This window comes from Chiloscyllium punctatum, chromosome 44, assembly GCF_047496795.1.
Source record: "Chiloscyllium punctatum isolate Juve2018m chromosome 44, sChiPun1.3, whole genome shotgun sequence".
NCBI classification, from domain to species: Eukaryota; Metazoa; Chordata; class Chondrichthyes; order Orectolobiformes; family Hemiscylliidae; genus Chiloscyllium; species Chiloscyllium punctatum.
This window is the reverse complement of record NC_092782.1, coordinates 24256310-24272204: the sequence shown is the minus strand read 5'-3', so window position 1 is coordinate 24272204 and position 15895 is coordinate 24256310. Positions and strand designations below refer to the sequence as shown.

Genomic DNA, 15895 nt, shown 5'->3' with positions numbered 1-15895 from the left:
ACCCGCGGTTTACCACAGCCCGAACATATTATAGGAAACGTTCCAAAACCAGGAACCAGGAGGCTGCTGGGTAGGTACGTTTCCCATTGAAACAAATGGGTTCGCACCTATCCGCCGTTTTGGGCTTCTGCGGTAGGTCTTGGAATGTATCCCTCACGGATACGGGGGGTGGGGGACACTACTGTGCTGCGAGTTGGCTACTATACAAACAAAATACAATCTTTTGCAATTTGTCTAGAAGCACAAGCCTTGAAGTGCTGTATCCTTGTGTGTACTTCCTGATAAGTATCAAACTTAAAGATGGATTAAAAATTAAATTCTTTCTGCTGCAGAATTGCCTTGTAATGGCATTTGGTCTTCTTGGTCTGATGACTACATAATAATAAATGTAGATCCAAATGATTCTGCATCACTTGACTATATACGCAATGAACTGTGTCCTACCACATTTTATAAGATTGGTAATATTGAGTGTCAATGCATCATAAATCCTGAGCCACTAAGTGAATCAGAAGTCAATAAAACCTGTGAAGAAGATGTGGGACCTATTCCTTCCGACAATGATGATGATTTACTGGATGCCAACCAATGTTCTTACATCAGAATTCGTGCTTGCTGTGAGCCTGCTACAGGATCCCTCACGACTGGCCTGCCTACAACCTCCGGTAATTTCAAATTGCCAGCTATTTATCTTGAGGAGAACATGCTTACCTGTATTAAGCTGTATGTGGCAATCAATAATACTGATAAGTAGTTGAAGCTTTTGAAATGAATATGCTTTTGTCACATTGGAGAAAAATATGCTTAACTGAGAGAAAAAATATAGCAAAAGGAAATACATCATCATCTTTTACAAAAGTGACATCGTAGTGCTGTCACCTATAAATTGGATAGAGAAGAAAGATTTTTCTTAATCAAATGTACTACCAGGTTAAAGCACTCCTAACATTAGTGAATATGTTAACAATAATGTGACCATATCAGGATCCATCAGCTAAATGTATTGAGAATCATTGTGCTCAGAACAATATTGTTTTTCAAGTTTGAGTTTTTAATCTTGGACGAATACTATAGGGGCCTGAATGACCTGGGCCATGCTGAGAAATCTGGGAAACATGAATGAGAAAACCAGCAAGGCCTTTTCCAACTTGGTGAGGATCTTGTTCTGGGTGTTGAAACATGTTTCTCACAAGGGAGCAGTGAGTTGCCTATTAACAGATTGTTTGTTGTCAACCTCATTAACTGCAAATCTCATTTCATTAATATACAACTTCCTGTCCTTTCCTACCACATCTTGAGGAAACTGGAATTTGAGAGTTCCTGACCTGAAAGTCAAAGCAGGTACATGGTAACTTCAGCTCACTCTTTGCTCCTTTGGGCTGCCATTACGGATATTCAGTAACAACTTCTGAGGACACATTTCAGGAATCCAGCTGCATGTATCCACATTTATGGATGCTGGTATCTGACTGTTGCCAGCCTCCCAATCCCCTCATGGCGCTTTTCCATCATACCATAAACCATAGGAACAGATGTAGGCCATTCAGTCCATCAAGTCTGCTCCACCATTCAGTGAGGTCATAGCTAATCTAATAACTCCACTTTGTTGCCTAATCCCTGGAACATTTGAACCCTTGCTGACTTAAAAATCTGTCAATCTCAGCCTTGAATACTCTTAAACAATCTAATCTTGAAAATTTACTGTGGTAAAGAATTCCACAGATTCACTCTTGTGAAAGAATTCCTTCTCATCTTTGTCTTCAATGTGTGACCCTTTATTCTGAGATTATGTCCTGTACTCCTAGTGTCTCCCACAACAGGAAATACCCTCTCTGTTAAGCCTCCTAAGAATTGTGTTTGTTTCAATAAGGTCACCTGTCATTATTCTAATCTTCAATGTGTACAGACCACATATGCAAAATCACCTTATAAGATAGTCTCTCCATACCTGGAATCAACCTAAATGAACCTTCTCTGGACTGCCTTCAATGCCAGTCTATCTTTGCTTACCTAATGACCAAAACTCTTCATAATGTTCTGGGTGTGGTCTGACTAGTGCCTTGCATAGTTTTAGCAAGACTTTTCTCTTTTTATACCTCATTCTCTTTGAAATGAGGCCAATGGTTCATTGGTCTTCTCTATTCTCTGTGAACTTCAATGCTAGTTTTCTGTGATTCATACATGACGATCCCAAATGTCTCCAAACAGCTGCTTTCTGTAGTTTTTCTCCATTTAAATAATATTCAGCTCCTGTATTCTTCCTGAAAAGTGAATGACCTTGCATTTCCACACACATTAGATTCTATCTGTTTTACCCATCCACTCAATCTCTTTATATTCCTCTGGACAACTCGCATGTTAAACTCAGTGCTTGTCTTTCCACCTCTTTTCTAATCCAGCTAGAAGACGTTTCTGCACTTTGGAGATGTACTAAGGGGCATCAGTAACTAATATTGAAGTGCCAGTTCAAGAATACTTTGCACACTGGGACAGGCACCCAGCTCACAGACTGGACCAAGCTGCACCTCCGGGAAGTTCACTTGCTCTCTTGCTGCTCACTCATCTTGGCTCCCACCTGGATGTTGACAACATCCTGCTTCGCCTCACCTTTCCTTTGCCTTTTCACACTTTGCCTCCTTAACTAGAGCTACCGGGCTCACATTGCTTTTATGTTGCCTTGTCATTAAGCTCAGGAAAAAGAGCTGGGAAGCTTGTCCATTGCTGTCAGCACTCCTCTGTCACATCAAGGGAAGGGAAACAACGTCATGTCTCACCATTGCTTTCGGTCCAGAGGCTTGAACATGGTCAGTCTGCCACTCGGCAGTCAAGGTCCTCTTTCCACAGGGCTGAGGAGCAAAATGTTGGGCAACACACCACATGTGTTGACTCTTACTGTCCTATTTTTGGGCTGTTTTCTCCTGGAATGACAGAAAGATAGGGATTGAGTGAAATGAAAGTGTGTAACACTGCTGTTAGTTCAAGGAAATGTGTAGGGAGTGTACAGGGCATGCAGATTTGGTGGTGTCTGGTCTAGGGGTGTGTGATTGTGATTGAGGAATGAATGATGTATTGAGAGTGAAAAAGCACAAATGTTGGAGGGAAGTGTGCGCAGTGGTAAAGAGAGACTGATGGAGAGGAAGCTCTTTCCTTGGTGGAGTGGAGAAGCTCATTGATCATCTTACCCCATTTCTGGGCATTCCTCTAGATAGTTGAGACCATAATGACCCAAGGGCAGGCTGGCAGTATCTGGCCTCTACTGTTGTCAAGATGGAATGGGTAGCAAATGGCCTTATGGTATTATTACTGGAATATTAATCCAGAGACCCAGGTAATGTTCTGGGGGCCTGTGTTCAAATCCTACCATGGCAGATGGTATAATTTGAATTAATAATAATCTGGAAATAAAAGTTCAATAATGACCATTGTTGATTGTCAGGAAAAACCCACCTGGTTCACTAATGTTGTTGAGGAAGGAAATTTGCCATCTTTACATGGTCTGACCTATATGTGACTCCAGGTTGACTCTTAACTGTGCTTTTGGCTATTGAGATGAGCAGTAAATGCTCATCCAGCCAGTGACACACACAAATGAATAAAAGCTAAAGGACAGCTCTTTCCTCAGCTGCCAATAGGGATTAGGAGGGTAGTTAATGAGATGTATTTGAGACAATATGGCTGGAAATACCATAGATTCAGAGAGTCATAGAGATGTACAGCATGGAAACAGACCCTTTGGTCCAACCCCTCCATGCCGACCAGATATCCCAACCCAATCTAGTCCCACCTGCCAGCACCCGGTCCATATCCCTCCAAACCCTTCCTATTCATATACCCATCCAAATGCATCTTAAATGTTGCAATTGTATCAGCCTCCACCACATCCTCTGGCAGCTCATTCCATACACGTACCACCCTCTGCATGAAAATGTTGCCCCTTCAGTCTCTTTTATATCTTTTTATGCTATTCATAATTATGCTATTCATAATTTATCACTGTATTTTACATCTCAGTCACCCAGCTGACTTTTGTCAAAAGTCAATAGTATTTTTTGATGTATTTTAAAGCACAAGGTGGGGGTGGTAGTAGAGTGAGAATGGTAATCCACAACTCCTGCTTAATGTTCAAGGGAAATGAGTTTGATTCCCACCACAACAGGTTCTGAAATGTGATTTCAAAAAAAAAGCTCGTCTAGTGATGAGCAGGTACCCATTGTTAATTGTTGTAAAATCCCCTTCTGGCTCAGTAGTGAGGAGGACATCTGTCCTAACCTCAGCTGGCTGGCATGTGACTCCAGACTCTCAGTTGCGATTGATTCTTAACTGCCCTCTGAAATGGCCCTCACATGCCATTCAAAACAAGGGGCAATAGTAGTGGGCATTAGACGCTGACCAGCAATTCCCACATCCCATGACAAATTTAATAAAAATACTTTTTTTACCAGAAATTAATAATAATCAGAGATTCATAGTAGCTCATTCTATGTTCCTTGGTTAAAGCAAATCCGGGGGATCAAAAATCACTCAAATGGTATACTGCTCTCAACTCTGAGAGTAGCAAAAGGTTCATAAATCAGGCCATGAAATGGCTTCTGCTGGAAGTTCAAAAATGGCATTATAATTGGGGAAAGCTTCACTTGACACTTACAAGGCCAGAGGAGGGGACAGCGTTGGCATAAAGAGTTGGTACACTGAGAGTCCCCACTGCCTTGGCCTTGCAGATAGATGATGTTTATTTGGAGGCTGGTACACAAAGAGAAAAGCGCATGGATCTTACATCCATGATCATCACATTTCTTTCCAATGTGTTTGCCTGAATATTTTCAAAACCACAATTTATCTGGGCAAATCAGGTCAATGTGGCTCTGACTATTGATTCCACTAGACACTTGGAAGTAATATTACAGAACTGACACCCCAACCTACCTGACAATTCCAGGAAGTCTTTTTCAGGAATTAATAATCTGAATGTAAGGGACATTGAGCGTAGTTTAGTGAAAAGTGAATGATAAAAGTGAATAGATTTCAGATTTGCAAATCTTTTTTTAGTGGGCTACATGTGTTGAGAAGTCTTCAGTAAAACAGGAAATTTTGGTGATGCTTCACATTTCAGGAAACACCAGGTGGATTGAAACCACAATGTACCTTTCAGATAGCTGAACTTTCTCATGGAATATTTTCCTCTTTTATAGAAACAACACAGCTACCAGTGATACCATCTACAACCAAATCTACCACCAGCTACATACTAGGTAAGTTATAGGGCTTTTATATTTTCCATTATCCCGTTTCCACAAGTGAATTGTTATTCAGCATGTGGTCCCTCATTCAATAGGCAACAAACTATACCCTCCACACTTTAATTGTCAAGTTTCCTTTCTAATTTTTTACTTTAAAAAATGTTTATGCCTTTACTATTTACTAACTTATGGAAATTGTGTTTCTGTCATGACATTTGGCAGAACAGGATACAAGTCAGGAATCTGATACCTGTTGATGAATTATTTATCAACATGCATCAAATTCCATGACCATTAACACATTTTAGACAAGAAAATCTGCTGTCCTCACCTGGTGACTCCAGACTAACAGCAATGTGGATGATTCTTAATTGCACTTTGGGAATTAGGGATAGGAAATAAATGCTGGTTTAGCCATTAACGTAAACATTCCATGAATGGTTAAAAAAACATTCCTTATGAAATAACTCCACAGAGACTGGCATCCTGTCACCAAGTCACCCTTTCTTTACATGTGCCCAGTCCGCGGACTCTGACCAGCTAGCTAAGAACTAATCCTTAGAATGAGGAGAATCTCTGAGACTCCTGTTTTTTTTCTTTTAAGGAAACACCCAAGTGGTCAGTGACAAGTAGTGCCCTTCTCAAAGAGCAATGCTGCGTGATCAAACCGTGAAGGGGAGGGCAGGAATTAAATCAAAGAGACTTCTGTTTTTATCTGTCAGCCAGGCTCCCTGATTGGCTCCAGGTTAACAACAGGCTGTATTCTATGAGGTCCACCTGGCCCTCATTCCAGTCACTACACCTTATATGCCCCTGGCATATAAAGCTCCAAGTGAGAATGGTGTATTATAATATATTCTTACTAAATGATACATTTTCAGCTTTCAAGCATATGGTAGGTGTTGGGTGAGGGGGTAATACATAATTGTACTCTGCATGTGTATCTTCAGGACCATTATTTATCACTCCAGTACACACCTGTCTAACGTGAGGATGTGCCACTGGCTAATGCAGACTAACATTTCCAGCAACTCTTGTATAGATGGTATGTTATACTGAGTATAAGGGTTATTGATTAGTTGTGGTTAGCTAAAATAATTTTATTGAGCAGAATACAATAGAAGAGAACAATTTCAAATTTACAATTGCTGGAGTTGGCTACATGCAAAGGAAAGAAAGTTTTTAAGATTTGACTCTGTTTAGCCTCAGTGTATTGTGTAACCGGTTGAAATGTTTTCTCTGCTGCATAGAAACAACAACACCACCACCAGAGAGACCGACGACAATGACATCTACCACCACCTACATACCTGGTAAGGAACAGTGTTTTTATACTGAGGATCAAGTTTCTGAATAAAGATGTTGTCTTTGAACTCCATTGCTAAATGAACTTACAAATAAGGAACAGCAATAGGCTATTCTGTCCCTCGTCTTGCTCGGTTACTTCACAATAGGATGGCTGTTCTGATTGTAACCTTAAATCCATATTCCCCACCCCCCTCAACTCCTGACAACTTTTCACCCATCTGTATATTAAGAATTACCTTTGCCTTATTCAAGAACTCTGCTTCCGCCACTTCCTCAAAAAGTGAATTTCAAAGACTCACAGCCTGGTATGAGATAAAAAAAACTTGTCTTTGTTTTAAATTCCTTATTGTTAAGCAGGACCCCTAATTTTAAATTCTTCTTCAAAAAGAAACATCCCCTGTCACAACCCCTCAGGATCTTATCATTTCAATCAAGTTGCATCTCATTCTTCTAAATGGCAAAAGATACCAGCCTATCTATTTATATTGATTAAATAAGACGACTGCTCCTGTACACAGTACTGTAAATATGGTTTTGCTGGTATATTAAAGCTTATTCCCTCCTTTTCTATTCAATATCAATGCAATAAATGATAACATTTTTATTAGCTTTCTGAATTACTTGCTGTCCTTACATTCATGCACTATGAAACCTAGATCCCTTTGCATCTCAGAGCTCTGTAATTTCTCACTATGAAGGTAATATGCTGCTTATTCTTTCTGCTAAAATGTATAATTTCATATTTTCACACATAAGCCTCCATTTTCTAGATCTTTTCCCATTCAGTTTTAATATAGTTTTGTAACTCCCTTATGTCCTCTTCATAAATCACTTTCCTATCCATCTTTGTGTTTATCAAGAAATTTTGGCAACTGCATCTTTGTCCCTTCATCCAAATCATTTTGAGGTCCCAGCACTGATTCCTGTGACACACCACTCAATACATTCTGTCAACCTGAATAAAGACTAGCACATGCCTATTTTCTGCTTCCTATTAGCCAGATAATCTTATAACCATTCCTGATTCCTGATGAAGAGATTATGCTCGAAATATTGATTTTCCTGTTCCTCGGATGCTGCCTGACCGGCTGTGCTTTTCCACACTCTTGACTCTAATCTCCAGCATCTGCGGTCTTCACTTTCTCCTAATCTTATCACGATGTCAATATGCTACCCCAAAACCATGAGTTTCATTTTCAGCATTAATCTCTGACGTGGCATTTTATCAAAACCCTTCAGGAGTTCTAAGTGCATTACATCCACTAGTTCCTCTTTCTGAAGATACTTCCCCTACAGAACTCCAATAGATCAGTTGAAGGTGATTTCCCCTTTTAAAAACATCATGTTAATTCTGCCTGATTACTTTGATCTTATCTAAAAATTCTGCTGCAATGTTTTGTTTAATAACGGCTCCTAACATATCCCCTTTAACAGATATTGAAACAATATCCTGCAGTTTCCTGCTTTCTGACTTCTGCTCTTTTGAACAAAGGAGTTACATTTGCTATCTTCTAAAAGAACATAATAAAGCACAGGAAAAGGACCTTCTAAAATCCCACCTGCCTGCACATGGTCCGAATTGCTGTATTCCCTGCCGGGTCATCTGTCTGTCTAACTGCCTCTTGAACATTGCTATCATATCTGCTTGTATCAGATCTTATAGCAGTGCATTCCACCCACTCACTACCCTCTATGTAAAACCGTTGTCTAGCAACTATAAAATTTCCCTTTGTCACCTTTAAAGCTCAGCCCGCTATAATTTAACATTATTACCCTGGGAAAAAGACTCTGACTATCCACTTGATCCATGCCTCTCATGTTTTATATACATCTTATAGGTTGGCCCTTAACTTCTGACCAAGTTTGTCTGACCTCTCCTTATAGCTAATACACTCCAATCCAGACAACATCCTGGTAAATCTCTTTCATATCTTCTCCAATGCTTCCAAATCCTTTCAATAGTGTGGCAACCAGAACTGCACACAATACTCCAAATGTGGCCTAACTAAAGTTTTATACAGTTGCAACATGACCTACCAACGTTTGTACTCAATGTCCTCCCTGATGCCTTCTTTACTACCTTATCCACTTGTATTGGTACTTTCTGAGACCTATAGACTTGCACCCTGAGATCCATCTATATATCAATGCTCCTGTCATTTTCTGTATACTTCCCTCTTGCATTTGACACTCCAAAATGTATCACCTTAATCTTGTCCAGATTAAATTCCATCTGCCATTTCCCTGCCCTACTTTCCAACCAATCTATATTTTGCTGTATCCTTTGACAACCTTTCTCACTATCCACAACTCCAACAATTTTTGTGCCATGTGCAAACTTACTAATCAGGCCACCGACATTTCCATCCAGGTCAGTTATATATATCACAAGCAACAAGGATCTCAGCACTGATCATTGTGGAACACTGCTGGCCACAGACCTCCAGTCAGAGAAACACCTCTCCACAACTACCTCTGTCTTTGAGCAAGCCTTGATGGGAGACCTTGTCAAATGCTTTAGTAAAGTCCATGTAGACAACATTATTGCCCCACACTCATCAACTATCTTCGCCACTTCCTTAAAAAACTCAATCAAATTTCTGAGACAAGACCTTCCCGCATAATGCCATGCTAATTATCCTTAATACTTCCATTCTTTTCAAATGCAAATAAATCCTGTCTCTAAAAGTCTTTTCCAATAATTTCCCTACCAGTGATGTAAGGCTCAATGTCTAAAATTTCCTGGTTTGTCCCATCTGCTCTTCTTAAATAAAGGAACAACATTGGCTATTCTCCAGTCTTCTGGGACTTCACCTGTGGCTAAAGAAGATATAAATATCTCTGTCAAGGTCGCAGCAATTTCGTTCCTTGCCTCCCTCAGTAACCTGGGATAGATCCCATTAGGTACCTGGGAATTTATCTATCTTAACATTTTTAAAGATACCCAACACCACCTCCTCCTTGTTATCGACATGCCCTAGAATATCAACATACCCCTTCCCTAATCTTACTATCATCCATGTCTCTCTCCTTGGTGAATAATGCTGCAAATTACTCACAAAGGACCTCACACACTTGATTTGTCTCAACCATAAATTTCTCCTTTTTCCTTGAGTGGAACTATACTTTCCCTAGCTACCCTCTCTTTCTCCTAACTTTTGCTAAATCCAGAGTGTTTTGCAAAATTAAAACCAATTCATTAACTAGTTCACGAGCTACTTATTTTAAGAGGCTAGGATGAGGTGTATCAGAACCCAAACATTTAATAACCTGCAGCTCAAACAATTTACTCAGTATCACTTCTCCAATGATTGTAACGCATCTGAATTTGTCCCTCTATGTCTCCTGATTTTGCAATACTTCTCAGATGTTACTTGTATTCTGTATGTCTTATACTCTAAATTTTGCCTGCTTATTAATTTTCTATACTTTTTAATGTTTTGTCCAATCTTCTAACCTACCACTTGTCTTTGCGCTATGTTATACATTTTCTTTATGGTCAATGCCATGTTAGACCTTTTTAGTTATCCATCGATGGTTTATCTTTTAGAGTTTTTCTTGTTAGATTGCGTAAGACTGTAAGAAGTAGGCCATTCTGCCCATCAAGTCTGCTCTGCCATTTAATAAGATCATTGGCTCATCTGGTAAGCCTAAACTCCATTTTTGTCCTTTTCCCTATATGCCTTGATTCTCTTATTGGTTAAAGATCTGTCTAACTCAGACTTAATGACGCAGCCTTTACATACAGCCTTCTGCGGTAAAGAATGCCACAGATTCACTACCCTCTGACTAAAGGAATTTCTCAACATCTCTACCTTTTATGGGTGACCCCTCATTCTGAGATTATGCGCTCTGGTCTGGGACTCTCCTGCTGAGTGAAATAATCTCTCCACTTCTACCCTGTCAAATCCCCTAAGAATCTTGGATATTTCAATAAGGTCACCTCTCATTTTTCTACATTGTACTCCCAAAGACTACAGGTATAGCCTACTCAACCTCTCCTTGTAACGAGGTTAACCCTCTATATCCGAACTCAACAATGTGAACCTCTTCTGGACTGCCCCTGATGCCTGTATATCCCTCCTTATTTTTTGAATTCTGAAATATCCCCTTAAATGCCAGCCATTGCATTTATACTGAGCTATCCTGCAACCAAATTTGCTTATTCACTCCAACCAACTCTGCTTTCATGTCCATATTGCTTTTATTTATGCTTTTAAATTAGTATTGGACCCATTCTTCTTTTCCTCAGACTGATCTTGATAGCTGTTACATAAGGGCAGTCTCTCTTTTTGAGGGCACTAATTAATGTCATTGCACAGTACCAGGTCTACTGTAGCCTGATCTGGTTGTGTTCAGAACATGCTATTCTAAGAAACTATTCTGAAAGCATTTTATGAATTCTTCATCTGGGCTACTTTTGCTGACCTGGATCTTCTGGTCTATATCATGATTAAAATCCCCCTTGATCAACACCATTCCTTTCAGACAAGCTGCCATTATCTCTCCCTTTATGTTACATCCTATTGTTATCTACAGTAGTAGGTTCTGGCAAGTATACCTGCGACTGAATGGATCGAGAGCACAGGTAATGGTTGTATGTTAATTAATGGGGTGACAATTGGGTGTGTATATGTGAAGAGCAAGAAATCAGTGTTTTGGTTTTGTGGTGTGCATACGGAATAAATCTCTGATTAGAAAATCATTTACCTGGACTCTGTCTGGCAAATCATTTTCTCATTAGTACGTAACACACCCAACGTGGGTGTTAGGTTCTTATACAACGCTCCCACAAATGACTTATTGCTTTTTTCTTATCTGTGCCCAAATCATTTCAACATTTTTTTTATGAACTTAGCTGATACCTCTCTATTGTGTAAATGCTATCATCTAGTAACAGAGTCATCCTTACAGCATTTCCTAGCTTCCTTTTCTTTCTTAATGTCCTGAAGCTTTCAGTATTCTGGAAGCAACCAAACTAATCTTGCAGCTCTGTCTCTGTTATGGTTTCAGGTCAAACTTGTTTATTTCTGTTTGTGCTCTCAGTTCATCTGTTTACTTTTAAATGCATGTGCATTCATGTGCACAGTCCTTAGTTTCACTTTTGAATTTCATTTTAACCTTTAGCCTTAACTGTTGACTTACTCTGAGTTCGTAGTGTCTGTCCCTTCTTGTCATGGTCTATTTATCATTTCCTGCATTTATGTGTTTCTCTTCTAACGGTCTCTACTCTTTGATTTACTGTACCTTGCCATATTGGATCCCCTGCTCTCACTATATTGTTTATAACCCTCTCTTCTTCCCTAGTTAGACAGCTCAAGAATATTCTGGATTAGAGGTGCTGGAAGAGCACAGCAGTTCAGGCAGCATCCAAGTAGCTTCAAAATCACTTGGATGCTGCCTGAACTGCTGTGCTCTTCCAGCACCACTAATCCAGAATCTGGTTTCCAGCATCTGCAGCCATTGTTTTTAGCTCAAGAATATTGGTCTCTCTGTGGTTCAGGTGGAAACAGACCCAACAATACCATGGGCGGCACGGTGGTTCAGTGGTTAACACTGCTGCCTCACTGCACCAGGGTCCCAGGTTTGGCTCCAGCCTCAGGCGACTGTGTCTGTGTGGGGTTTGCACATTCTCCGTGTCTGCATGGGTTTCTTCCGGGTGCTCTGGTTTCCTTCCACATTCCAAAGATATGCAGGTCAATTGGCCGTGCTAAATTGCCCATAGTGTTAGCCGCATTAGTCAGAGGGAAATGGGTCTGGGTGGGTTACTGTTCAGAAGGTTGGTGTGGCCTTGTTGGGCCAAAGGGTCTGTTTCCGCACTGTAGAGAATCTAATCTAAAAAAAATACAGTCCCCACTTTCCCCAGCACTGATACCAATGACCCACGAACTGGAACTCACTTCTTCAAAACCAGTTTTTGAGCAATGCATTTATCTCTCTCATTTATATTTTTGCCCTTTGCCAATTTTCATGTGGCTCAGATAATAATCTTGGGATTATGACCATTGATATTCTGCTTCTTAATTTGTTGCCTCACTCCTCCCACTGACTATGCAGAACCTTCCCTTATGTCTTGCTTTTATCATTGCTCCAGACGTGGAGCATGTTGACAGGAATTCTAACCCTGGTGTTGGGAAGTCAATATAGTGCTGAACTCATGCTGTTTTCTATGCAGAATGGTATCAATCCCTCTGACTGGATGGTTCCTTTCTACCACTACATACTCTTTTCTTATTATCATTCACAAGACTTCCTGCACCATGCTGTACTCGTCAGTTATGTCAATCCTGCTGCAGACCCCTCTCACAGTGATACAAGCTGAAAGAATTTCAAAGCTGTTGGACAACTGCAAAGACTGAGAATCTGACCCACTGGGACCCATGTGCTGTCTCACTTACTGTCACACTCACCTGTCCCTGGACACTGAGCAAATCAGAACACAGCACCCAAAGGGGTATTATTGCCTCTTGGTACAACAAATCCAGACAATTTGCACACTCCCTGATGCTTAAAAACTTGTTTGCTTCTCTTCTCATTTTAAGTTGCAACCTTTATGACAAATTTCCCAAATATGGGAAATTGTGTTCCTATTTTCCGTTAATGGGAACAGAATGGAAATTGAAAGTTGGCATGGATTAATGGATGATTTTGCTGAGAGCATTACCATCCACACCCATATCCCTCATTTGCCACCACAACAAGCTAGGCCTCAATTGAAATGGGTATGGTTTAACATAATAAATAATATAATCTCATTAAGTAATGCACTTTCAGGGATCAGTTATATTTATTACACATAGGTAACACTGAGGTTGTAAAGTCATATCAAGCAACTTGTGGAAGGCATGCTGTTACTCTCTGTGACTGAATCATACAGAAATAAGTGGTTATCAAGGTCCATCAAGCAGTCAAATATTGTGTAGAATTTTTATTTTTGGCTCTAAGGTAATGCAATATTTTAGAGAAATTGTGAGGAAACAACTCAAGGATTATAAAGAAATAGAAACAAATTTCTTTGTCTTTCTTGTTAAGTGAATTGATTATGGAATAGAATCATTAAGTCTAATGTCCTTATTTTACAGAGGAGAAATGTAATGGTAAATGGTCCCCTTGGTTTAATGACAACACACCTTCTGAGATCGGTCCAGGGGACTTTGAATTATTAGATCCATTACGCGATGAATTGTGTCCCTACTCTTCTGATACAATTAATAAAAGTCAGTGCCAATTTGTTGATTTCCCCAAGTGGCCAGTGAGTCAATCAATAGACAATGTGACCTGTGATATAGACACAGGACTTGTCTGTACATTCAATGAAAGTGGTTTGGGAGGAAGAAGGTTTTGCTACGACTATCAAATTCGAGTTTGCTGTGAACCACACACAGTAATAGAATGGACAACAACAAGTCTGCCAGAAACCATCTCTACCACCACTATTCCAGGCAAATATGATAGTTACATGCAGGGAATTAATCTTTGAGAACAAATGTAGTTAGGACTAATGCTGTTTAAATGAAAATTCTACTTCCAGGAGGATTAATACATTGACAAATAATACAGTAGCCAAGGTTAGAATTGACCTTCAATTAGCTCCCAGCCATTCCCGATGTCAGGAAGGTTATAAGGTGCTGTGTACCATCAAATGACCACCAACCGGGAACCCTTAGGTACTGCTAGTGGAGTGGATTGTCTTTCTTCTTGGGTCAAAAGCTCCTGCTCACCAGTGGCTTAATAACAGCAGTATTGGTAAGCTGGGCAGTAATTACCTGAGTACCTTCAGAAACATCCATAATCAGTTGAGTAAGTAGCTGTCCAATGTTAGAAGTTACCTGTGGAGATTGAAAACCAACAAAGAAAATATTATTGAGCTGAGTGAGGTAGGAGCAAAAATTTACTTTTGCAAATATTATGCCAATTGGACAGAAACAAAGAAATTTCTTAGATTTGATGCTGTTGAACCTCCAGGGTGCTGTGTAACCGATTGAAATGTTTTCTCTGCACCATAGAAACAACAACACCATCAGAGAGACTGACTACAACGAAATCTACCACCAGCTACATACCTAGTAAGGGATAGTAATTTTATACTGAGGACCAAGTTGTTCTCAACAAGAGAATTTTCTAACTCGAGGTGGTGTGGTATCAACTAAATGATAAGATATCGATTTAATTTTTAGATCCAAATTTAACTTTCTTATATAATATTCTAAACATATTTGCATCTCATTAAGATGCAATATTCAGGCAATGCTTTAGAAATTGTATTCCTTTTCATTTCTCATTGGCTATTTATATCCCTGGTTAGACCAGCATTTATTGCCCATCCCTAAGTGCCCTCAAGAAAGTGCTGCTGAGCTATCATCTTAAATGGTTGCAGTCCATGTGGTGTAGGTACATACACAGTGAGGTAACTGAAAGAGAATTCCAGGATTTTGACCCAGCAATAGTGAATTGATGATCATATAGTTAAGATATGATTTGGTGTCCTGTTCACAGTATATCTTTGTAAATAATTTAATGGAAAAGAAATATACGTGAAAAATGGACATAAATTCAGCAAATGAGCAATAACCTCCACAACTTCTTCCTTTTTATATATGACTGAAGCATATAAGTTTGTCAAACATGATTTACAATTCACAAATCTGTGCTGAAAATGCCCAATCAGATCATTATCACCCAGGCTTCTATGTATCCCATGCTTAGAATAGATTCTAGCAAGCAGCTACTCACAGCCTGCCATCGTGAGAATGATCTACATATTCCTACTCTCTGCTTTTCATTTGTTAGCCAATTTTAAAACAAAGCTCATACATTACCTCCTACTCCACAAACTTGAATAAATTTACCTAGTCCTTCAGGGGACTTTATCAAAAATCTTCCAAAGATCTGAATATATAATGTCGACAAGCTGTCCTTTATCAATTTTGTTTGTGAAATGTTCAGAAATACCAACAGGCTTGTTAAACATAATTTCCAATTCATAAATCTCTTATGACAATGCCCAAATGGATTATTATCAACCAGGTTTCTATTTATCCCATTCTTTACAATAATTTCCAGCATTTTCCCTAGTACTGGTATAAGGTTAACAGGGTTATACTTCCATGTTTTGTCTTAGACTCTTTTCTTAAATAGTGTGGTGATATTTGCTAGCTTCAGATCTGCAGGAATCATTCAAAAACCAATGGGTTTTGGAAGATAATCACCAATGCATTGATTATCCCTATAGCATTTACTTCTCCATCATGGCATGTAGAACATCAGGTCCTGGGGATTAATCAGTTCAGAAATTGACAACTGAGCAGGAGTCCTTGTGACATGGACCTAATTGGTGTGGTGGCAAGAAG

The 15895-nt window shown here is 39.6% G+C and overlaps 1 protein-coding gene across 12 annotated transcripts in view; it reads left to right on the top strand.

The window, feature by feature from the left end:
- Window positions 1-15895, top strand: part of LOC140466807 (mucin-5AC-like) — a 167408-nt gene that overhangs the window by 53358 nt on the left and 98155 nt on the right. For 11 of the 12 annotated variants that reach the window (XM_072562452.1, XM_072562444.1, XM_072562450.1 and 8 more), the window contains exons 31-33: window positions 5190-5249; window positions 6488-6550; window positions 14552-14611. In XM_072562452.1, the coding sequence (XP_072418553.1) occupies window positions 5190-5249; window positions 6488-6550; window positions 14552-14611 (183 nt within the window). The remainder of the gene's footprint in view (window positions 1-5189; window positions 5250-6487; window positions 6551-14551; window positions 14612-15895) is intronic. The other variant, XM_072562449.1, reaches the window with a different exon arrangement.